Source organism: Semicossyphus pulcher, unplaced genomic scaffold, assembly GCF_022749685.1.
Source record: "Semicossyphus pulcher isolate SPU_LCO1_2020_fin unplaced genomic scaffold, fSemPul1.0.p SCAF_17, whole genome shotgun sequence".
In the NCBI taxonomy this organism is placed as follows: Eukaryota; Metazoa; Chordata; class Actinopteri; order Labriformes; family Labridae; genus Semicossyphus; species Semicossyphus pulcher.
Genome location: NW_027211681.1, coordinates 23,603,650 through 23,628,669, shown reverse-complemented (window position 1 = coordinate 23,628,669; position 25,020 = coordinate 23,603,650). Strand labels below are relative to the sequence as shown.

Genomic DNA, 25,020 nt, shown 5'->3' with positions numbered 1-25,020 from the left:
AATTTTAATAAATATGTATTCATAATAATGATATGGAGTGGACATTCTATATTGCCTTATAAATAACATTATAATAACATAAAAAGCTTTGTCACACTCAAACAAAGTAGCAATGTTTTGAGTATGTTGATCGTGAGCTGCTGCATTGAGACACACAAATGTGGCCCATGTCTCCCTCCACTGGCCAGACTGGTTCTGGTTCTCACATTTAAGTGCACATTTTACAAGAGCTTTGACTATGGTTTAATAATAATGCATGTGTTTAACTCTTTTTAATTCCTTATACTGAACCCGCTTAATTTTAAGCCAATATCATTGATTTTGATTAATAACAATGGACACAATTATTATTGGTATACCTAATTGTAGTACAAACTCCAGTGGAGCTTATATACTGGTAGCTAGTTGTTGTAGAAAAGAACATTTCCCAAGTGCAATTATGTGTAGCCCTTAATTATGTCAAAAATCATGCTCTAATTGCCCAAAAGCCATCAGCAACGCGTAGTTGCTGATATATTATGAACTACTTATGTAGTTCATGAACTACTTATGTAGTTCATTATATACCCGTAGGGTGGCGATATTGTCAAGGAAATTCAGCGTAGACACAACACAGAAGTGGCATTTGTTTTGTGTATATTTCACCACCGTTTTTTTAAAATAATTAAACTAATCTAGTTAATGTTTTAAATTGTGCCCATGTCGGGAATTCATCATCTCGGTAGGCTATAGAAAAAGAAAAATTCACAAGACAAAATAATACATATGCTGCCTTAAAGTGTCGTCGAAAATTTAGACGACCGTTGATGATAAGTATTAAAAAACACCACAATACATGGCGCGAGAGCATAAGTAGCCAATTGGACGAGTCAAATATTGATGAGCTTTAATGTTCTTTATACTGTTATTGTGTATATTTCAGTTATTTAGAAAAATCTATATATTAGCATAAGGAAACATTTTCTTGAAACTTTTATGCCAAAACAGCCCTTTAAATTTAATTGAAATCTGTGTCAATGCAAATAAAATGTATGCTTATTCACGTGGCATGCTATGTACTAACGATACAGTACAAAAATAAGCCACAAAAATCGCGTTTCAGCCGCCTCTTTCCAAATGCAATGACAGGTGTTTCTCATCTCGACACTCGGAACTCCGACCTTGCGGTGAATCCATGAACGCAACTAGTACCGTCCAACATGGCGGCCCAGCGTAGGAATTTGATGCAGAGCGTGAGTGAAAACACAGCTTTTTATCACTCTCACTGTCATGTAAAGTCACTGTAGCACTACTCTTGAGAAGTGCTTTGGTGTCATTTATCTCCCCTGTGGTCGTCTTTGTTTGTTTTCTTCCGTCCAGGATTGTTTCGTGTCATTTAGTAATGCTAGTGCTAGCTTATTTAGTAGAGCTTATTACCTGGTTTGCTAACAGTTAGCTAGCTACCCAAACTTTAATCTCAAGATAATGCGATTTATTAGTGTGAGATAATGTTAGTAACAGCAGTACGTTGAACTGTGTAAACATTATTAACTTTGCATTACCTGGCATATCCATCAGATATACCGTGTGAATCAGCTTCATCAGGTTCAGGTTGGCTAAATGGCTCTTTAGTAGTAAAACAGTAGTATGTTTTGCTTAAAGTTATTGTTACAGACTTTGCGATAACGTTATACTGCCTGTAAAGCATTCCTCCTGTTGATGTTACTATCAGCACAGTTTTGTTTCAGTTTTACATCGTTTTAAAAACTAATTTGTTGTTAACTTATAACCGAATATTACGACGAACACTTGCTTCCCCTGCCCAGTTTGAAGCCTGATAGTGTCACCCTGTTATAAACACTAATATACAGCCGAGTGGTGTTAAAAGGCAAGCCAGGGTCTCGAAACTGATATCATATGCAGGAGAATAGTAGTAACTTGTTTTATGTAGACATATATAACAGATGTTTACAAAGTGCTTTGACAGACAAAGCGAACTCAGGAATATTACAGATTACAAAACATTGGTAATGAGGCCAAACAGAGAGTAGTCTAGAAAATTCAACAAAAGGATGGATGAAAATCATTTCTAATATGCATTTAAAAAGGTGACATTACAGAAAAGCAAGTCTGTAAAAGTTGGTTTTCAGAACTGATTCAAAACAAGTCGCTGACACGCCTTATCTCCTCAGGCAGGTTGTTCCAAACTCAAGGGGCCCTAACGGCAAAAGCACCTTTAGATTTGAGCCTCGACTTTGGCACAACCATAGGGGCCCCAATGTGACCCTAAAATGTAAATCGAGGCAAGACCAAAACGAGCTATAAAAGTGATCAGTAAAATCTTAAATTAAATTCTAAAATGAACAGGGAGTCAGTGGAGAGAGGCAAGGCGTCTTTTAAAATCAGTAAGAAGCCTGGCTGCTGCGTTCTGGCCCAGTTGGAGGCGAGAGAGTGATTTATGGGTGATACCTGAAAGGAGGGGGTTACGGTAGTCCAGCCGAGACAAGATCAGCGTGTGAATAACCTTTTTCCAGTTGATTTGAGTTTGGAAATGGATCTTAACTGAATAAAACAGGACTGGACGACTTTCTTGATGTGTTGTTCGAATGTTAGATCTGAATCAAAAATTACTGCTAAGTTTCTTGCAGTGGGTGTGATATTTGAAGACAGTGGACCAAGGGAACTTTCAGGAGAAGATAAACAAACAAACAAGAAAGAGGACAACAACCACCAAAGGCAGCAGGGAACTCCTTGAGAAGTTTTCAGTTTTACAAAGTAAATTTTTAGATTACAAGTGCAATTGTTAATTTAGAGGTTTCCTTGTTGTCCGCACAAAATAATGAGAGTTAAATAAAGGTTGCAGTATTTTTTAACCTGTTAAAACTGTTGCTTGCTGCAATCTTTTGTTTGCTTTATCTGCTGATCAAAAAGGATTTGTTAAAACTGTTTGGTTGGCTGCAATATGGAACTTTTAAGGGAGATATCATTGGCATTTACATAGAAAAAAAAACTGTTTGGAACATTTTGTTAATTTCAATCCATCTGTCTTTGCTCTCAATTTATGGGATGAACTCAACCAGATAGACAGATAGTAGATATTTAATAGATCCCGAGGGAAATGTAGGCATCCAGTAACTTACAATATACATGACATTACACATCTGTCACCCCCCGTACCCCCACCCCGTTAGGCAGAAGAAAATAATAAAGTTAAGAGACAAAATAAGAATAAAGGCTATTAAATATGCAAATAGACACTGCAACATTGAACCAATATGGTGCTGGGGATCTCGAAGAAGATTTAAACAAACAGTTTTTGCATACCAGTTGACTCGCAAAATGCAGTGTGAATAGATTGACGCCTTTTAATGTATAGACGAAGGACATTTTTAATTTTCATTTCAACTTTGCAGCATCAGAGCTGGACAGATGACCTGCCTCTGTGTCAGATGTGTGGGGTTGGCACGGCACCAAACTGTGTCTACGGGCCAGATGGCAAAGGAACTCAGAGCCACACCAACGAGGACGGACACCTCGGGTTCAGGTGAGACGCTGTGGAATGCAGAAAGCTCTCATTAAGATCAGGGTTAGGTGATACCTGGTGTGATAACAGCTGAAGAGGCAACAGTTCTGAGAGATGTCCAACAAGCTGGTTCAGGACACTCCGGAAGGATAAACTGTTGTTAACACAGGATTTAGAAACTTTGCTCAGAAACGTGCTGAACTAAATACCCACTAACCTAGTGCTTTATGGTGTCACATTCATCTTTGAAATGAAAATTGTATTTATTGCAACTTGATGATGAGTTTTATGAACTAATATCATGACAGCAGCTGTATTTTATTCACCATTTCAAAAGCACAACACAAGCTTATTCTTGCCTGGTCAGCGGGGAGACAAGAGTGTACATTTCCATTCTCTTCTAATATGTCAACATTGAATTATTTGCAACATTATTATTATTATAGTATATCCTCCACCTGGGGTTCACGTGAGTTATGAACATCAGCTGTCCATGTTACACAAGCTATTATTAGTTTTCTGTTGCATATTACAGATTTCTCTGGAGCCTGGTCGAGCTCAGCAACCAGAATCAGAGACATGTTTTCAACAAGTTTGACAGGTTTAACAGGTTTCCATTGTGACTGCAAGGCACTGCTTGTGTAGTCTGTGTAAATAAATCACTAATACAAACATTTGTAAAGATACAGAAAATCCTACTGGAGGTGTTTGATAGTTGACAAGCGGATTCCTGTTGCTGCAAAAAAACGATAACGAGAAACGAGTTTTTCAGAAGCACTGAAACTTCTGTAATGAGCAACGTTACATTTTTAGTTGTCCGTTTTCTCTGTTGAAAAGAACAGAATTCAACATTTTATGGGACATAAATAAGAGATGTATAAATGGTCTAGTTATAACATGAACCTTCCAATTCACACAACAAAAGGCTACAATCCTAAGAAAGATTGTCTTGCTGTCATCCCTCAATGATGTGTTTTTTCTCCACCAATCAGAGGCGAGGACGGCTGTTTCCTGTACGGGGTTTTTAACGGTTACGATGGCAGCAGAGTGGCCAGCTTTGCCTCTCAGTGTCTGACAGCTGAACTGCTGCTAGGACAGCTCAACTCCAGTCACACAGACAACGACGTCCGCAGGATCCTCACACAGGTCAGCATCTGTTTGTATTATTACTCGTTTCATGTGTCAGACAAATAGTGTTTATTTCTAGGAAGAGAGAGAAAAAGACTTTTACCCTACAAGGTGGGAAGTTGATAACATTTCCACACGTGTGCATTCATGGCAAAATGTTCTAAAAGCCATTTAAGGTTTATTTACAGCAATAATACATTTATACACAGGAGTAAAATAAGTCGACTATGGATAACATTAACGATCAATTAACTGATTCATCTTTTTATTAATTAATCTCTTTTTTGCCTATGACAGTAAATGCAAATGTTTTTCTTAGTCACATTTTTATTTTCACTTTAATGAACACAAAGACAATTACAAAAATTGCAGCGAACAAAACGTCACCCTATTTAAAGAAAGTTAATCTTGCTTCTCTTGAGTTACTCCTCCCGAGGAACGATCGATTAAATTCCACGTGATCGACTAAATTATTAACAACCACTAATCATCTATCACTTTGCAAAGTCGGGACAAACGTTTATATGTTTGTTTTGAAAAGTTAAAGGAACAATTTGCCCCTGGAAAAGTCCACTGTCAGTGAAAGCTGGTGTAATCGATAGAAGCAATAATATTTGAAATTGGCGCCATAGCTGTGGAGAAAGGTGTACAAAAGCTCGTGGTTTCGCCCATTCTACATTCCTACAACACCCAGCGTGCATTGCGCCCCTCACTATGAAAGGAACGGCCGAACGAGAGACACTGGAGTTAAATACTACCGTTTTCGCTGCAGGCAACGGCTCAGAGCGGAACAGAATCCGAAATGCGACGAGAATATACCGTTGGATCGTCTAAAAAATCTTCAAGACTTTAGCCTACATTTCAAACCTGACGATTTTGAACGAGACTCAGTTATAAATGTGGAATGTCTGGGAGGGAAAACAGGCGAGCGGGCAGCGTTTCGAGGCACCTCACGGAACAAATTATTACATTTTATGGTATGTGGTTTTTTCAACTAAACACTGCAGACATCGGAGCTGAAAAATCCTTTAGTCGATCCAGAGTCAACCACTACTTTGAATAAAGCACTGATGCTGTCGCAATTTTGCAGCTGCGCCGGAAAGACACAAAGAAAATCGACAGATTCCACAGTATATCTCTAACTGAGGTAACTAGAGATAAAACCCTTTAAAAAACAACAATGCACCTGAATACATAGATCCTATTAGGCAAATAGACCTCCATTCAATTGACATTACTATAATGTGCATAATAACACTCATGTTAACATGCACTTCTACAATCCTTGGGGAATGTTCTTGGCATTGGTGTACTGTACAAATATTGATAACTGCCAACACTGTGTCACCAAGATACTGTGTTGTTGTCGCAGGCCTTTGATGTGGTGGAGAAGAGCTACTTTGAGACGATCAACGACGCTCTGGCTGAGAAAGCTAACCTGTCCGACTACCTCCTTCCACACAATGAGGTATACACACACACACACACACACACACACACACACACACACACACACACACACTTCGGTAGCATTTTGAAAGATTAAGCTAAACATTGAGAGGCGGAATTCTCTGTCTGGTTTCCATAGCAACCGCAGATTTGGGCATTAGTATGGCTTAATGCTCAGCCATTGGAGAACGAGCTTGTTATGTTTCTAATTGGGCTCATCAGCCCGTTTCATTAGATAAGCCGGTCTCAGTTCTCCTTCTCAGGATCCAGCTCTCCCCGCTCCTCTGCCTCCATATACCCCCACCCCCCCCTCCATCTTTGTCTCCTCGGCCCATATCTCTTCTTCTCTACTTCACATAGAGTTATATCCCGATAACGTTGCCGGTGTGGGCGTTTTTGTCAGATGATGTTCGTTGCTTGAGTTGCTTCATTAAGAACATCCCGTTGTAATCTTTTTTTCTCTGTTCTCACACTTTGTCTCGTCTGCGTATCTATATCTCTTTCATGCTCTCTTTCATGTCTCCTGTGCTCCTACTCAATTCTTATCCTTTTTCATCTCACCTCCTGCCTGTTTTCTTTCTTCTTCCTCCTCCCTCTCCTCTTGTTCCCACTCGCCTTTCATCTCTTCTCATGTCTCTTGCTCACTGCTCTTTCATTTCACACCTCCTCTTTTATCATCTGTCTCATTTCCTCTTTTTTTCTTTTTCAATCTGCCTCTTTCCTCCCCTCTCATCCTCTTCTCCCACTCCTTCCATTTTCTTTATCAATTATCCTCCTCTCTTCCACTGCTTCCGCTCCGTCTTTCTCGTCTCCTCCCGGCGGATCAGAACGTGTCATTCCACCACTCTCCGAGTCAGAAGATGCAGGAGCGTCTGAAGGAGCTGGAGCAGGAGGTGTCAGGGGGAGCTACAGCCGTGGTGGCGCTGATCCTCAACAACAAGCTGTATATCGCCAATGTTGGTATGGACACAGGTCACACACAAACACACAGGACAGAGGTTTATATTTAATCATAACAAAGAAAGAAAAGTTGATGAAGTTTAACATTCTCGTCCATCTGTGTTCAGTCCTGGAGGTTGTCTCTTAGATGGTTCCGGCCTCTTAGGTGTGTCTCCTTTGCACCAGTAGATGTCAGGCTTCAACAGGTTTTTGGTTGAGCGCTTGTCACTCTCGGAAAATCCCAGTCAGACACTGCTCTGCTGCATGGGTTGGGCGGTGTTAGTAGAAAGCAGAAAGAGACTTGAAAGCCTCTGCATTTCCTTTAAAGGAATTTTCCCAGGGGACCAAGAACCTTTTGAGGAACTTGGGAACACAATTTGTGTTTGACAGGAGGAACCTGGAATAAATTAAGTCCCTCGATGAACCAAGTGGAAAGAAAAGTGCCTGGCAAGGAACTGAACATTACAAAGGTTCAGGAGATTCAGTTCCGACAGAGAGACTGCTTTAGCAAATGTGATACTACGTCCATAATACGTTTTCATCTTAAAACTAGGGCTGCTCCGATCAGGATTTTTCGGGCCGATCACTGGAAGCAGTATCTGCAAATGCCACCGATCACGGGGTCTATTTGATTGATGTTTATTTATTTATTGACAACATTGTATGTAAAGTATTGGAATTAAGAGATGAGAAAGAATCGTGAATTGCCAATTGTCCTTTTAAACAGAGAGGTAACATGTGCAACATATTGGTCCCGCTCTTAGAATCACACGTGCACTTCTTCCGTCAGGATTCCCCATGCACGGAAAGTGTCACTGAACGCAACTGCAAGAGCCTCCGTGGCGTGTCACCCGGAGAACTCAATAAACTGTGCCGTTAGGCTCAGCATGAACATGGGACACACACTCGAACTTCAAATGTCACTTGTGAAACTTATTAAAGTGATGGTGTCCGTCATACGGCTGTCAATAATGCGTACAGACCGTTTGGTTTAACTGCGGCAGGCGTACATCCTTGATTCACAACCCGGCAGAGAGTAACGTGGATCCATGTCTGACATGAGTCGTCTGAACCCCTCGGTTTCCACCACTCACAGCGGCTGGTCATCAAGGCAAAGTAATTCCTTTATTTTGGTGGATATTTCTTTTGGTTTCTTGCTCTCCTCGTTGTATGGTCGCTGTATGTCTCTGCTACGGACGTTTAAGTGAGCCGTGGCAGAGTTGCTGATGCCAGCCGCTCTCTTTCCTCCCTAGTGCTACTAGCTCGCTCTGAATACTCGTCATATTCTTTGACTCACCTTCAAATGCCTGATGAGGTTCGTGGTGTTGAATGTTTTTTAGATTGCGTTCGCCCACGAGGTACTTCCTTGGAACACACCTTGCAAATTGCAAATGTATTATCGTGTTGAGACACCTGATAAAACCGCCAGACCAGTGAAGTCATTTTAGTGTTGCTTGGAGACATTGTCTCGCGTGTTTTGCGTCATCTGATTGGCTCTTATGATCAGCATTTAATACAGATCAAACACGTTAGAACGAATATCAGGCGATCACAATCGCTGGAGCACCCTTACTGAAAACGGAAACAATCTCTTCAGCATCTTTCTGTAAAAATCTTTGTCCACACTAACAAGCCTGAAAATGCGTATCACATGATCAGGCAAATGCTGGTGTCAGAAGGAAGCAGATTTTCTTAAGTATGAAAGCTCAAATATCAATTCACCTTACAGTAAATACAGGCAACATAGGTGCGTCCTTTTCAGGTGAATAGGTTTGTTGTACTGAGACACCAAAGGGTCCTTACTAAAGCAGAAAAGAAGTAGTCATAGAAATCTGCTCAGTCGGAGTTAAAATGATGGAAAAACACAAAGTACTTAGATAGATATCTTGAAAGTGGTCTGGCCTTTGCCTCTAATTTAATAAATTCATGACCTCTTCTGTGTCTCAAAACAAGCATTCATTTTTAGCCAGTAAACCGAGCTCTAACGGAAAGCTCTAATGCAGCAGCACTATTTTTAGCACCATGTAAGCTAATGCTGGATACACAGCAGCAGCTACAGGCAGAGCATGAGGTGGCTGGGTTTTAGTTTAGCAGGTTTGCCTTCCTTTCTTATTTAACATCCCGATGCATCAAGAAACCGTTATAGCTGATAAACCTGTTTATTGTGTATTAAAGTTGCTGTGCAGTGAGTTCCTGCTCATGTAAAATGACGTGGAACAGACCAACTCAAGGACAAGGTGGACAGCGGCAACAGAACAGTGCTCTCTGTGCTGTTAGTGATTTGTGTTTTAGCTCAATGGCACTTCAGCAGGGTGAATGGTGGGGTTTGGGACACAGAGTCATAGAGTGACATCCTCTAAACAAGGCCACTACTCTTTATTTACATTCAGACGTACTTTGGTACCATGAGGAAGATAGTAGTAACTTTGAAGGGCTGTTGACGAGGTCTTGGGTAGTTTGTTTGAATCTAGGTCTGCAGAGACGTAACCAGAACTTACAGAAGAGACCAAAACTAAAGTATCTAGAAAGTGCTGTGCCTTGACTTGTTGGTTATTTTTTCTTCAGCTAAATATTTTGTGGTCATGTGCTCCTACTGACACAAATACACACACATAAGCCCTTTTTACATTGCTGCTCCGCCACTGGGTCGCAATGAAGCTCCGCCGTTATGCCGCTATGCAACGCCAGTGTGTGTTTTTTTACAATCTCGGATCCCATCGGCTGTAGTCTGATGACGATATAGCCTCTGGGGACAACGGTGAAGATGTCGGCCGTGTCTGGTTTATCCAGGGGTTAGTGATGAACGACTTCCAGTTGAGGCGTCCTTTTCCGCGTGCTGCATTGTTTACAGTCCAGTTAGCAACTTAAGAAGCGACTGTGTGTTCAGATCAAAAGTGAAGCGAATACACATATGTCTGCACAATAAATGCCGTCATTTCCTGGTTCATTAAACCCCCTGGAGGAGCGCCCGCTCATCTGTTTGTGCTGAGTCTCAGTTTCACTGTAAATAGTAAGTTACGCAGAGGCTGCACTCTGGCTAACTACTGTCGTATGAACCCAAAAAAGAAACAGATTTTTTTGTGATTGACTTTAATTAACGGCTCTTAAGTTTGCTGAAATAACAACATCATGATGCAGATTAGTAACAAGTCAACATGAAGCTTTGTCAGGTGTGTCCTCAAGAGGAGGTCGGATCGATCACTTCTGATGCATTCGAGGAAGTCGGGAAACCTGAACGCTGAGCGGCTTTCATGACACAGCGTCAAGCGACTTTGTCTCAAGTTGAATTTTTCATCTAGAACAGATGGTTAGCTGAACATGCATTTAGATATAGATATTAATAAGAAGCTAAATCGTTGTCAGCTGACTGCTGATGGGAGCCGGGATGTCATCACAGCGGACTGTTTTTCCTGCATACGCCGCAGCCTGCTGGTACGTGATTGGTCAATATTACTCAGACTACAAGCGTACTACAAACGCAAACCAGAACACTCGCCATCCCTAAGATTCTACATTTCTATGTAGAATCTGTAAATAGAGATTAGTTTTTATACGGCGTTGTGGCTTTGTGATGTGTAAACAAGCAGCATGTGTCTCATATACACACGGCGCTGTTCCACCCTGCAAGCTGCACCGTTTACACTGATGCTGTTTTGCTTCTGTGAGTATCTGTGATGCCCGCTCAGAGGCAGAACGACGTACGAGGTTACGAGGCGTAACAGAGGCATTATAATCCCGCCATGATCTGGCAGTGTATAAGGGGCTATAGATACAGATCTTGTCAGCCGTGGGTACGGTTGCAAAATGATTTGGCATCATTTAGATTAATATCCTCAAAAAAACAAAAGAGTAGCATGGTATCTTGTTCTGAGTCCAGGCATTAGTTTAAATATGTGTGTTTGTGTGTGTAGATTTTCCACCTTGCGCCTTAAGAAAAGAAGCGTTCATCATTAATATTTTACTACGCAAACCAGCAGGGCATCAGCTGTGAGGAAATTAAATGAGACTGTGGAAAAACAAACACCAAACATGGGGAGCCACAGTCGTCCCTTAGAAGTATTTCTCTTCAAGGATCATCGGAGTATTTTTAAAGAAGCAGCTGCTTTATATTCTTACTTCTGCGTGATTTAATCATGAATCTCTTGTACGGTTTCACTTATTTAAAGTAACTCTGGTTCTAAGAGTACATCCCTTAATATTTTAGGTCTTTCTGTCTTTTTGTCTGGATTTTGGATTCTGTAGCAGGCAAAGGAAAGGAGCCCCTCACCCTCTTTCCTTTTTCTTTTGTCCTCAAGGACGAGGCACAGAGCTGAAAATAGGGCGGCTAGTAATTAGTAGCAAAGTAGAAAGGAGCGCTGTCTCCTCATTGGACCGTTTTGTTAGGGTCAAGAGTTCAGAGTTGACAGAACATGAATCCCAGGGAGGTTTAAACATTACAGTGAATGTGCTCTAAAAAGCACTTCCAGCTGTGTGTTGATGTGAAATGTATTTGACAGTTAAGGTCGTATGACCCATAATTTGATATGCTGAGAGTGGGAGCGTGTGTGGGGGGCAGTCAAGGGTGCGTGAACATACAACAGACCTGGTTAGCTTCTCTTTTCAGATGTGAAGCAACTTTGCACATAGGAACATGCGGACTATCACCGTGCTGAACAGGAGAGTATTTTGTTACAAAAAGAATCACTTTGAAATAATAGAAGAGCCATTTGTTATGTCTGTGTTGCCTGATTAGCACACAGGGTTACAGCGGCTGCAGCTCAGGGCCCCACAGAGAGGACAGGGAGAGGCACATGGGCCCCTATCTGTTATTTCATTATGATGTGGCTAATTGGATGGCCTTGTCTGCAGATCAGACAAACACTCCAGGCATTTACAGAGCTTAATATTTGGGTTAAGGTGGTGTGATTCAGCACAGAACTTTATAAACACTGCATGTGCCTTATGTCCTGCATCTAACACAGTGTTGTTTGCCGGATGTGCTTGTCTGTTACATCAGGTGGTCGAGTAAATTTCAGGATAATCCAGGGCTGCACGATGAATCGAGTATTAATCCAGTTTACGATTTTGTCTTTAAACAAATGACATCCCGGCTCCCATCAGCGTCATCTGATGGTGATTTAGCTTCTTATTAATCTCTATAAACAGACATCTGCATGCTAACAGCTCACAATCTGTTCTAGATCTAAAATTCAACTTGAGATAAATTCCTTTGACGCGGCGTCATGAAAGCCGTTCAGCAGATTTCCAGACTTCCTCGAATGCGTCAGATCGATCAGACATCCGTTCGACAAACAAGCATTTTAAAAGTAGTTTTCTTCTCCTCTTGAGGACACACCTGCTTCATTTGGACTTTTACAAATCATCTGCATCATGATGTTGTTATTTCAGCAAACTTAAGAGCAGTTAATTAAAGTCTATCACAAGATCTGTGATCAGTGCAGGACCCGGAAAAGGAAGTCTTGCCTGGAAGTCGTTTATTGCTAAGCGCTGGCATGTTCACTGTAGCTAACTTCCCAGTGCTTCCCAGTGCCATAGGCATGCCTCTGCCTCCACTCTTACACCTCTAGATTCTATTTACCTCTCCACCTTCAGATTCCTCACTGGTGACAGTTACTTCACTCATCGCTGCATTTTGTATGAATAGGTTGGTTGGGCACCTCTAACAGGAGGACGTGACAGGCATTAGTTTTTATTTTTTTTATAAAGCTTTAATTGGCAATATGCCACCATGTCTCGCCTCCTTACTAAACCGGTCTCACAGTCGATACTCAACACGTTCCAGTAATTGGCTGATGCTTGAAGTCCCACGGGCCAGCACTGTATTTGGAAAGGCTGCTTATAGCTTGTCTGCTGCATCCACACGGAACACTCTGCAACATACTTTAAAACTTCCCACATTTGTACCTGTGGGTCATCGTAAAAAGATGATAACAAACTACTCTGCCTTTGTATGTAATTGTTTTTAATTGTGTTGTTGCCATTCTTTTTGCACAGTTTCTATTTGTGCATCTTGGCTTTGTTTTGTTGTAATCTCAACATCGTTGAAAATGAGGGCATGCCCTCAATGATTCCTCGAGATGTAAATAAATAAAGGTTAAATTAATGAATGAATGAATGTTGTCCCCAGAGGCTATATCGTTGTCACACTACAGCCAATGGGATCAAAGATTGGTTTTAGGTTCATCTTCATGTGAAGGTAACAAACAACAAACTAGCAGTGAGTGTTATTTAAGTCCAAGCTAGGAAAACGTCTTCTTCCACCCTTAATAGGTTTATTATTTAATTGAGCAGGGCCCATTCTGATCGCCCCGTTTAGTATGGGCCAGTAGTGAAGTCTTGGTATCTGAATCTGTATGGGGAAGGATAAATGTTAAGCAAACATCTCTTAAAGTAAAACTTCTAAGATATATTGCCATTCACATGGACCAACTTATTAGAGCTTATTTGAGCCCAGGCTTCTAAACCTGACCAAACTCTGACAGCTTTGTTTAGTCTTGTGAAAAGGTCGCAGTTTGGTAAGGTCGAGGCTAAAATAATATGACGCTGATGATTTGGCTTCACAGGGACACAGCGGTCTCTTCCATGAAAGGGAAACGACTTCACTACTGTTAGAGAAACACTGTGATTTTAGAAGGTCCAGGTTCTACACCTCAGCAGGCTCCTGTTAAGCAGCCAAAAAAAATGCTAATATAAAGCTGAATTAATCATTCATAAATCCCTGATCAGCTTGTGTGTCAGCAACTGCCTTCATCATCTAACAGTTAATATTTAGCTTCTTCATCTTCACTGATTCATTGGCGTAGGTTTGGGCCTGTGAGTCAGCTCAGAGCAACGTCAGCGCACATTTGTCTCTGCATCATTAAAGTGTGAAAATTAGAAGGCCAAGTCTGTCTCAAGTGAGAGTAGAGCTGAATGAACTCATTCAGCTTTTTTAACATGGATCGAAAACGTTTCTTCCTACTTTCACTAACTGCTCGCTGCTATTAGTAATGACCCTTACAAACATCGATCACGTTTCCTTTCAGATATTCTAATGCTCATGTGTTTGTGTCTGATTCTAGGAACCAACCGGGCTCTTCTGTGTAAGTCGAGCAGCGACGGGCAGAACCAGGTCCTCCAGATCGGTCGACCACACAGCACTGACAATGACGACGAGCTGCAGAGACTGGCTGCACTAGGTGAGCGAACAGACAGTTACCTTCGACCCTCTGCTGAGACTGTAAGAAACTTTGGTTTGGGGCAATGTGGAGGTGCCTTAAACCTGCATTCTTTCTAATGGCAAGCAGGGGGCAGAGCCATTGATGGCAAGAAGAAGTCAAATTGTGCTTAAGTCAGTTATCTCAGTTAACATTTTCCTCATTACTTTAATGTTTCTATCACTAGTTTCAAGTCTTCTCCAATAAACCAGGATGTTCATTTTGTATATACCATAAAAATTGGTGTGTACGACGCACTTTACCTACCTGTGATTGGCAAGTCTCTAGCTTGGTAATCTCTATTCACAGATTCTATATAGACATGTAGAATGTGTAGGCAGGGACGTGGATGTTAGGGATATTCTGGTTTCCGTCTGCTGGTGTTGATCATGATGTTGAAATTTCGGCAGAGGTAAGACCTGTTAATTAAAGTCAGTCACAAGAAAAACTGGTTCTTTTTCTGGAAACAATGCAGCACGCGGAAAAGGTAACCGCCGGCTACACGCCCGGCATGTTCACCGTTGTCCCCACAGGCTATATCGTTGTCAGACTACAGCCAGTTGGATCCAAGATTGCTAGCTTGGATGGAGGCATAGCGAACGGAATTCACTCACTCGTCCAAATATGGCGCGACAATAATAATCCACAATGTTCAAGGGATTATTTATATTTTAAGTTCTGTTTGAGGTCTTTTTTTAACTGTTTGCATGAGGATATGTTTTCTCATATTAATTTTTTTTTTCATTCTTAAATTTTGAACATTTAAATTTTGAGAAAGTTCGTTGAATCTGGTTGACATCACATGTCACTAACATTATAAGAAGTGCTGCCTCCTTCTTGTTTTTGTTGACATTTTTTTTTACTGGGAATTAACAAGACAAAAATAAATCCTCAAAAAGATTTGTTTTTTTTTTAAACGGCTACTAATTGATTTTGTTTGTCCATTTAAATATTCTGGATTTCTTAAATATATTAAGTTTAGTTGAAACTTTGACGAAAACCTTTTTTTAAATTTGTTTGAGCTTTTGTTTCAGTTTTTGTTTGCTTCAATAAATCTGACCCATGAATGGACAGTAGCTTGGCTGCATTAGCATCTAATAAGCACAGCATTACATTCCTTGCATTCTGTGCAGGACACACAGGCATACAGAGACACATCCATTAGTGTAGCCAGCTGGCATAAACACACATGGATCCATCCATCCATGGTGGACAGCCCAGCTAATGGTCCAGTAATGAGGTCTGTGTATGTAACGGGAAATACATACATTGTGATGAGCATTGCAGGAGAAGCTTTAGCTGCAGCCTGGCACCTGTAATGAATATAATGGAGAATTAGCTGCATTGTTTAGCACCATTTCACACCACACAATTAGAAGAGAAGGCAGAGCTCTCTGTCTCTCTTTGTCCTCTCGCTCCTCTCTCCGTCTCCTGTTGGGAGTCACATAATTATTCTGTTGTTCAGGCCCCTTCTCTGAATGATTTAAATGAAATGGCAGTCATTCCATTAACCCAGCTGAAGGTGACCTCTCCCCTCATATTTTCATGCATCCCACTCCCCTCCTCCCACCCTGCCTTCTGCTTCTACTTATTGCTCTTGTCTTATTGCTTTATCCTCCCCTTCCTCATACAAAATCTCCCCCCGTTCCTCCCCCCCCGCATTCCCTCTGAATATCATCATACTGCAATCCACCAACTCATCTCATCCATCTGTCCTCCCTTTCTGCCTCTTATACAGGCATAGATTCGGCCCGTGTGAAGCAGGCGGGACAGATCGCTGGTCAGAGCAGCACCAGGAGGCTCGGAGACTACCGGGTCAAGTTCAACTACAATGAAATCGACCTGCTCAGGTGCAGTCAGTACTCAAGCTACATCATGCACAAATATTGTACGTTGTGTTAGTACTTTTACTCACTTTGCATTATCACAACCTGGAATGCAAATAGGCTCAACACTATCTGATTAACAAACAGAGCAGCCCAAACAGCAGACGTCTGTTAGACGCACAAGTTCATCCTGAAGGCCGTTGGTTACACCTGGTCTTAGTAATGGGTCTCACAGCGAAGTGCTTGGATCATTTCATATTTTTATTTGGATACATTTGAAAGAAAAAACAAGTAAACCGTGTTGAAAAACGTATTTTTATTTTTCTGCAATACATAAAACAGAATCAGGATACAAAACATCAGCTACAGACACGACAGAGGAAAGAACTTAAATGAGTAAGATGAATTAAATATGTTTTGAATTAAGTGTTTTTCTATCTCCTTCTAAAAACACCTTTGAAATTAAAACGGTTATAAACATGTTAAAGAAGATCAAATGCGACTTTGATGGGAAGCGGACGGTGGTCTTTGATGAAATTCATACATATATTAAATTTTTGAACCTAGCGTGAGATGATTTAGCAATTTAGGACCTGTAGTCAATTAGCTTAGCTTAACAATAAAAAAGTCAGCATGTAGGAGGAAACAGCTAGCCGGGCTTTGTCCAAAGGGAGCAGAATCCATCTGTTATCTGTGTTTCAAGTCATTTTTTTCCCCCATACAATGTTTTTGAATTGTTATATACATAGTTACATTAGCAGTGACATAGACAATGGAATCCCCCCACACGCCCATCACACATACACAACATCACCTCCCACCCACCCAACCAAAATAACCCTTCGGTCTACAATTCAAATTATATTTATAATACAAATAAACCAAAGTAAATACAAATAACCTGCAGACATACGACCAAATAGCCATTTGTGAAATCTGTTGGTATTATTTAATTCATACACAATTATAAACAAGAGATATGAGGAATAACAAAATGTATAAATGCACATATAAAGGTAACTTGTAAAGTAGCCTGCATGTAGGACACAACATTAGCCAGACAGTAATCAAGGAGACGAAGACTAAAATGCACCTTTTACCTGCCTTAGTCAGTCCTCAGTAGCTCGACTCCAACAAGTGCAGAATGCCGCTGCCCAGATTTTAACTTAAGACAAGCCGCAGGTCCCACATTACCCCAATCCTGTCCTTCCTTCATTGGCTTACCGTTACATGCAGGATTGATGTTAAGATTCTTTTAATAACTTCTAAAGCAGAACACGGTCTGGCCACACTTACATTACAGAGCTTTTGACACCTCACGTTCCATATCAGGATCTCAGATCCTCCAGAGCACATTTATTAGCTGTTCCTCAGTCAAGGCTGGTAACTAAGGGCAACAAGGTGTTTGCCATCAGAGACCCCAAGCTCTGGAATTCCCTGCCCGAGGACGTTAGGCTGGAAAACTCATTACTGGTTTTAAATCTTTGCTTAAAACATATTTTAACAGGAAGGCCTTCTTTAATGATTGATTGGTATTTTATGTGCTTTATCTATTTTTTAATTTGTTCTTATTTTATAACATTGTAACTTCCTGTTTTTATATCCTATGTATTTCATGTTTTAATTTTGTTCTATGTATTCTGTAAAGCACTTTGTAACCTTGTTTAGATATGTGCTATATAAGTAAAGTTATTATTATTATTATTATTACAAAATATTTAAAGAAATAAATATAAAAATTATACTAAATAATAAATCAAAGAAAAAAAATACAATTTTAATTTTAAAGAAACGGTAGCAAACAAAATAAAATACATTTTCCAAAATATAAAGAAAATTTCAAAAGCAAAATTGGGTATAATTATCATTCCTTTGGCATTATACTAATAAGGGAAGTGAGATAGTTAAGGCTGATCAATTGGAAGCCTTTTTAGGTTGCTGAAGTGTGACAGAAAGGGTTGCCACCTGGCGGTAAACTTCTCGACTGAACCTCCTGAGTGCAAACTTGATTTTCTCCAGTTTGAGAAAGAACATCGGGTGTGTTTCAAGTCTTAAGGTGAAGCTAAGCGTGCTGAATGTAGCTTTGTATTGTTCACACAGGTCGGAGATCGGTGGTGATCTTCTCTTTTACTTCTCTTTTACTTTTCAGCTAAAAGAAAATGACCCAAAATGTCCAAATTTTCCTCTAAGAACTGTGGTTCAAGCCGATGAAACATTTAAAAGTCGAATCATTGACTGACTTTGCAGCAGTGTGTGTGACTCCTCAGCACTACCTGGACAGTGCAGGCTCTGTCTCCATATTAGGTTCTTTATTATCAGATCTGACCATGTTCCAGCCTCTCTTTTACCACAGCTGAGCCTCTTGAAATTCCATGATCCGGGGGGCCTCTCTCTCTCTCTCACACTTCTCATTTCCTGCTCCTGTCTGCCGTCCAGCCCAAGCAAGTCAGGCTCAGATATCTACCAGTCCATCCCACCGTGATCCTCAATAAAACACACAAAAGAATCTTTATAGCATTTTCTCCTTCGTGCCATCAAAGAGAGTGCAGGAAATTTGATGTGGACCAGGTATAACCGATTCTTCTAATCTATGAGATTAACCAGCTTTATTGTGTTTAGTCCAGCTGCTATGTCTCTGCCTTATTGTCAGTCCCTCCCTCTTTCTGTCTCTTCCAGTCTGTGCTTGTTTTCCTCCTCCTCTCATTCTGATATTAATGTGTCTGCTAACATATCTATCTTCTCCTGTTGTCCTCCTCCTCCTCCATCAGTGCGGCCAAGACGAGGCCGATCATTGCGGAGCCCGAGATTCATGGCAGTCAGTCTTTGGACAGCGTGACGGGCTTCTTGCTGCTGCTGTCAGAAGGCCTCATCAATGCCCTTGAGTCCGCCCACGGAGCCGAACAGGCCAATCAGGTCAGCAGATTCATCCTGACAACCATCCTTGACCACTTTTCCTCAATTTTAAATGTCTGCATTAATGTTTCTCTTCCTTCTTTTGCCAACAACCTCCTCAAACCACCATGATTCATCTTTTTTTCTTTCATCTCATTCTGCTTTAGTGTTTACCCTTTCTGTCCTTTGCTTTCTTTCATCTACTTCTACCCAAACAACCTTTTATCTCCTTAAGTTCAGGTGATCTTCCTTTCTTAACCCTTGTTGAACTCTAAATCCAGCTTTCTTTCCCTAACTTTTCCCCTCTTCCCTTTAATCCTCCAGATCCTCTCTCCAGTCTTCTACTCTAACCTCAGTCTCTACCTCTCTCCTTTGCTCTCCACTGTAGGAAATCGTTGCCATGGTAGCAGCAGAGCTGGCCCAGCAGACCAGTCTAGAGGCCGCGGCCCAGTCGGTGGTGGAGCGCGTCAAGCGGCTGCACCACGACGTCTACGTGTCCGGCCGTCAGAGGGCGACTTACTGTTCCCGGCACGAGGACATGACCCTGCTCATCCGCACGCTCAACTACCCGCTGGCTGACGGAGCGCTCACGCCCACACAGGGTAGGAGAGAGCACTCAGGGGTTTGGTTAAGATTTCATGGTAAACCTGCTCAAGGAACAGACCTCGGACTATTTGTGCCAACAATGTTGCTCCTTTAAAAGTTTCTAAAAGTTTTTAAAGGTTTAGAGGCATATTGAAAATGTGTAATTCAGATTCATACAGACGGTGAGAATTGTTAAACTTTATATTAGTTGTTCCAAACATCTTTAGATAAAAATAAAATACTTTACAGAGGCATGAAGAGGTCAGCTGTTCATTGTTTTACAAGGAAAAAGCAAATCACATATTCCTGATAAATGAAACATTATTAACACATTTTATGGACTCTATTGGAGGGTCTTAATCTCCAAGTTTAGACACACAACTTTAGAGATTTAAAAATGAAGGAAACGAGTTTAAGCTGTTGTTTTTAAACCTTTAAAGACCCTCTCCAATGAATCAACCTTGTAAACATCTCCATGTGGTGTTTTTCTCTTGCACATGACAACACATGGAGATGTTCAACACTTGATGTTCACTGGAGGGGATCTTAAACAGGGCCAAAAAATAATGGAAGTCCCGATTTAGAATCAAATTTTATAACTACATTTGAATTTAAAAGATTGAAAATCATGCTCGATTTGGATTGTGGGGCTGGTTTTTCAGACATGTATTAGTTTTAATCCGTCCATCCAACTCTGAAAACTTAACACCAGTGGTGGGCTACACATCAAAAGAAATCTCAGTATTATACTTGGTTGTCCCACATCCAAGCCGCCGGCCTTTACAAAAAGAAATCAAAGATGTTTAGAAGTTCAGCCAAGAAAGCCACACAGAGCCAACATAAAGTCCAGGCAGGGAAAAAAAATCTAATTTTCTCCAGTTTCCCAAGGTGCCCATTTTACGCTGAGGCTGCACTCTAGTTTCACTGTTTTTCTCGATTATAGTAGTTCTGAAAAGTATTAAATGCAGCACTGCTGTACCGTAGACGTTTTCATTTCAAAACAATTTAACGGCAGCGTTTATCTCATTGCTTGAACCGTTCAAAGAGCTCTAAATTAACTGTTTTCTCTCTCTTCCCCTCCAACAGGTGGGCGTATCTACCCTGTGTCAGTGCCCTACTCAAACAGCCAGAGCACCAGCAAAACCAGTGTCACCCTCTCGCTGGTCATGCCATCTCAAAGTACCCTCACAAACGGAACCAACACTGCTTCCACCCTGGAGGAAGGGACGCCCACACCAGGGTAAGCTTGCTTTGTCTCCCGTCCCCTCTGGGTAAGCTTTTCACTCCTCGCTCCCTCCTACTCCCATGTTTGGTCTGGGTAAACATGATTTTACTTCTTTGCATATTTCCTCCTTCTGTGTGCGCTCTGCATTTTTGCATTTTTTTGTCACGCTGCTGTTGTGTTCTTGCCTCACACACTTGTGTTTCATAAACTCCTCTTTCCCACTGCTGCTGTGTTCCCTCTGTGTGAGCTTCATCCTGACGCCACTCTTCCCTCCCTACTGTTATAGTTTATTTTGGGTGTAATTTAGATAGCAAGATTTCAACTCCCTCGTCCCTCCCTTGCTAGATTTATTTGAGGTAAGCTTGATTTTCACTCCCCTGCCTCCCTCCACTGCTATGCTTATTTATGTGTTAGCTTGGTTTTTGCTTCCCCATTGTTCTGCTGCTGTGTGTGCTGTATCCTACCAGGGTTCTTTTAACAGAGGAGAGAGGACTAACCAAATACAGCTGGAAAAGTATTAAAAAATCAAACTTTCCAACATGAATAATGTAAGCATTTAAATGTAATTAGTATTGAGGGTAACTTTAGCAAATGACAAAGTCACACAGTTCTGTCCAGGAAGGAAGTACAGTTGGTGTATCAGATTAATATCTTCTTGGCCTTGTGAGAAGCAAGAAAACTGAACAATGATCTATTTTACAAGTCTGGAAAGTTACCATTGTGCCAGGTTATATCTGTCATCATAATAATTGTGCGTTTGCATACTTTTCACTGCCCAGTGCAGAGCCTTGGTGGAAGACTTTGCATTGCAGCAAAACGTTTTGCCGGACAACCCTGCTTTGTTTTTTCGGGAGCCCCCCCACTAGGCCTCCAGACTGGCCCCATTCCCCCTAAAGGAGAGGGCAGTCTCAGTCCTTACCTTTCAACACTAAGAGGCCATTGTTGCTACAGTATCTTGTTCCTTCTCCATCCGGTGTGGAGCTCTTAAAACTGAGAAAATTGTGCCGTAGCTGAAAAGGACTTCCTTGAAGTTTCTGGAATATCCAGGAATTTGAATTGAAGTCGTTTGTTTTTATGATGAGTGACTTAGAGTGAGTTAAACTGGAGGGAAACAAAACGGAAAACCAAACGTTCAGCCAGGTTAGTAATGTTCAAACTAATTATAACTAAGGGGATTGAATTGACAGAATAAAACAAAACCCAAGTCCTCCTAAACAAAGCTCTGGTTCTGTGGTGAGTTCTCAGCCAGGCTGCGGAGAGTACAGATGTCTTCAGATGTCCTGTAGCGCTAATACTGTTGCAGACAGGCAATTTTGGTTTGAAAAATGCTTAATGCACAAATTTCTTTTCAAAAGGTTTCAGATGATTATTCTGAACAGCGAGCTGATTGCCTCCATTTTGCAGAAACAAAATGAACAGTAATTGCCGATCTTTCTGATGCAATAGATCTAATTCATTGTCATTTATTTTCCACACTCAAACGGCTGTTCACATTTTGAATTAAAGTGACAGTGTTGTGTTGTGTTTTCTCATGTGAATTACCAACATGTAGGAAAGAAAACTACTGATATTTGTTAATCGTTTTCTATTTCCCCATTTAGAAAGAAACAATGCATGATAGATTATTTTCCAATAGAGGGTGATGTCCAACCATTTCCATCCACACCAGAGTCTGCCTGGACCAATTAATAGCCCATAATCAAAATACAGCAAACATTGAGGCGACATTGAATTCAGCACTTTAAATCTCATTAAAGTTTCTCTCCCACGTTAAAGTGTTAATCTTGAAGATATCAGTTTCGTTCTCTTTGGCGACACCTATGGCGATAAACGGTAATTGCAGGAGCACACCTCCCAGATATCCACACAGTGTTGCATGTGTGACGTCCACGGTTGGCTCCGGTTGTAACTCTTGATTTTCCTGGCTGACGGTCGCTTTCCTTTTTAGACTGTTTGCTTCATCTGAGCGTCGAGTTTGTTTCTTTTTCTTTGGATTTTCACTTCTTGTTGAAGTTGTATCTGTAGTCATCCATCTTTTCTTTGTTTGTTCAGCCATAGTAGATTACTGTTTACTCGCAACACTTGCAGAGAGCGGAAAAGCAGCCGCTTAGCTCCGCCTACCCTCTCTCTCGGCGTCCCTTGTGATTTTTTTTCCGCGAAAGTCGCCACAGACACCCAGTCTGTAATACTGCAAATGCAAAGGCTTTCATCAGTGGGCCATAGGCTCAGTCACCATTGTGTTACTTACCTTGTTGGGCGATAAAAAAGTGGTTTCAGATGATTATTCGTGCTGAACAGTCAGCTCATTTCCTCCACTTTGCAGTAACACAATGAACAGCAATCTTTCTGATGCAATAGATCAATAATTAATTTAATGTAATTTCTTTTCCAGACTCAAATGGTTGTTCAAATTTGGAATTAAAGTGACAGTGTTTTATTCTAATCGTTTTATCATGTTTTACAATTATCAACATGTAGGAAAGAAAACTACTGACATTTGTTTGGTATATTTGTTCTCTTTTTCACTATTTAGACAGAAATCATGTATGATAGATTATCTTAGGAGGAGGGTGAAGTCCATCCACGCACACAGGAGTGCTGTGTGGTCACATTTATAGCCCATAATCAAAATAAAGCAAACGTCAAGGCTACATTGAATTCAGCACTTATCTCATCTCATATAAAGTTCCTCTCCCAAGTTAATTTTATTGTCTTTAGATGATAAAGTTTTTAATTATTGATAGATTCCCGTCAGCATACCTGGAATGTGCCTTTAATAAGCTCGCTCACCTGCTTAACTTTACCTAGGTGAACACTACTAGCACTCATGTGGCTGCTGCACATTTCTCTATCCATTATTGCCTCTTGCTCGCGCATCAACAAAGATTGCTTCTCTAACTCCCCGTCACTCACCGTCTGACTCACATCTATATTTCTCTTCCTCGTGGGCCCCAACTTGCCAATATCCATCCTGCACCCTCCACTCTGTCCTTGCTTCTCCTTTTTCTGCTCCTTTAGCACCGTCAATCCCGCGACCTGCCAACTATCTGTCGACATCCTGCAGCCTATAATTGAACTCCCTTTTTCCCCTTTTTCCCCCCTCCCTGCCCTTCCTCCTCTCTCCCTCTCCACCTCCCTCTTTTCCCTTTCCACCCCTGCTCCCCGCCCTCTCCCTCTCTCCACCTCTCTACAATGTCTCCCCACCCACAACACGGACCCCTTCCTCTCTTTGGACACCCAAACTTCCTCCTCTATTCCCACCCTCATACCTGCCCCCATTTCTTCCTCCACCCTCCCCAACCAACCACCGTTCTCCTCCTCCGTCTGTTACTCCTCCACTCTCCCCAGCAGCCAGAGCCCCACAGCCACCCTCCAGTCCACCAACACCCAGACGCAGAGCTCCAGCTCCAGCTCGGGAGACGGGAGCCTTTTCCGGCAGAGAGGCAGCCAGGCCGCTCAGCCTGACGAGACGGGCAGGGTCCCGCCCTACGTGGACTTCAGTCAGTTTTACCGTCTGTGGGGAGGCGACCACAGCGACGGCCAGAGCACCCAGGGAGGACTGGGACCCCAGTGAGGAGGCAGCCGGGTGCTGGTTTTAAAGGGACGGACTGGGGTTTTTTTTGGCAGCAAGAAGGACTGAGAAGGGACAAAGACTGTAAGAGGGGGTTTGGATGACCGATAAATGCTTTAAGTGTATCATAACTAAAAAACAAGTGACCTAAAGGTGCATGGGGAAGCATGGAGGAAGGACTGGGGTTTTAACGTCTTTGTCAAATGGATGATGAAGCCAGTGGGCAAAAAAACAGATGCTGGTCATGAGTGATTGTGAATATATGTAATCCAGATTGTAGCCGTTACTGTCACAGGTAAACACAGGTATCTACAAACAGGAATGTCATAGACCAGAGAGTCTGCGGATTAGTGAATGATGACATACTGTAAGGCCTTAAAATGGAATGAATGGATTGGTTTGAAATCACTTTTTTATTTCTAATGAAAGTATATATCCACATGAATCAATGGGCTGTCTGGGATTCTCTTTACTTTAACATCAACAGGTTACGTCATGGAAACATTTCGGTTCGAGGTCTTGATTTCCACGAAAGAGGACTACGTTCGCTGGGCACATAAAATGCATTTTAATAAGACAAACCCCAGGATTTTTTTGGATTGGCAGCAAAACACCTGGCCACTAAAGGCCTTTCCACACCAAGTGCTTGTTTTAAAAATCGTTCCGCACAGAATCCTTGCACACTGAGTCTGATGCGTTTTATAATT

At 41.5% G+C, this 25,020-nt stretch overlaps 1 protein-coding gene across 2 annotated transcripts; it reads left to right on the top strand.

Annotated features, from left to right (window-relative positions):
• The first annotated feature begins 1,196 nt into the window (after positions 1-1,196).
• On the top strand, positions 1,197-24,748 carry tab1 (TGF-beta activated kinase 1/MAP3K7 binding protein 1). Of its 2 annotated transcripts, none has more exons than XM_069665795.1 (11): positions 1,197-1,232; positions 3,393-3,523; positions 4,495-4,648; positions 6,003-6,098; positions 6,907-7,039; positions 14,080-14,196; positions 15,953-16,064; positions 18,809-18,953; positions 19,321-19,534; positions 20,604-20,757; positions 24,091-24,748. In XM_069665795.1, exons 1-11 carry the CDS (start codon positions 1,200-1,202, stop codon positions 24,314-24,316), a joined length of 1,515 nt encoding a protein of 504 aa, XP_069521896.1. In that variant the 5' UTR covers positions 1,197-1,199; the 3' UTR covers positions 24,317-24,748. The 2 variants fall into 2 exon arrangements, with proteins under 2 accessions (XP_069521896.1, XP_069521895.1); XM_069665794.1 differs by having other exon boundaries at positions 1,199-1,232; positions 24,094-24,748.
• Positions 24,749-25,020: the final 272 nt, after the last annotated feature.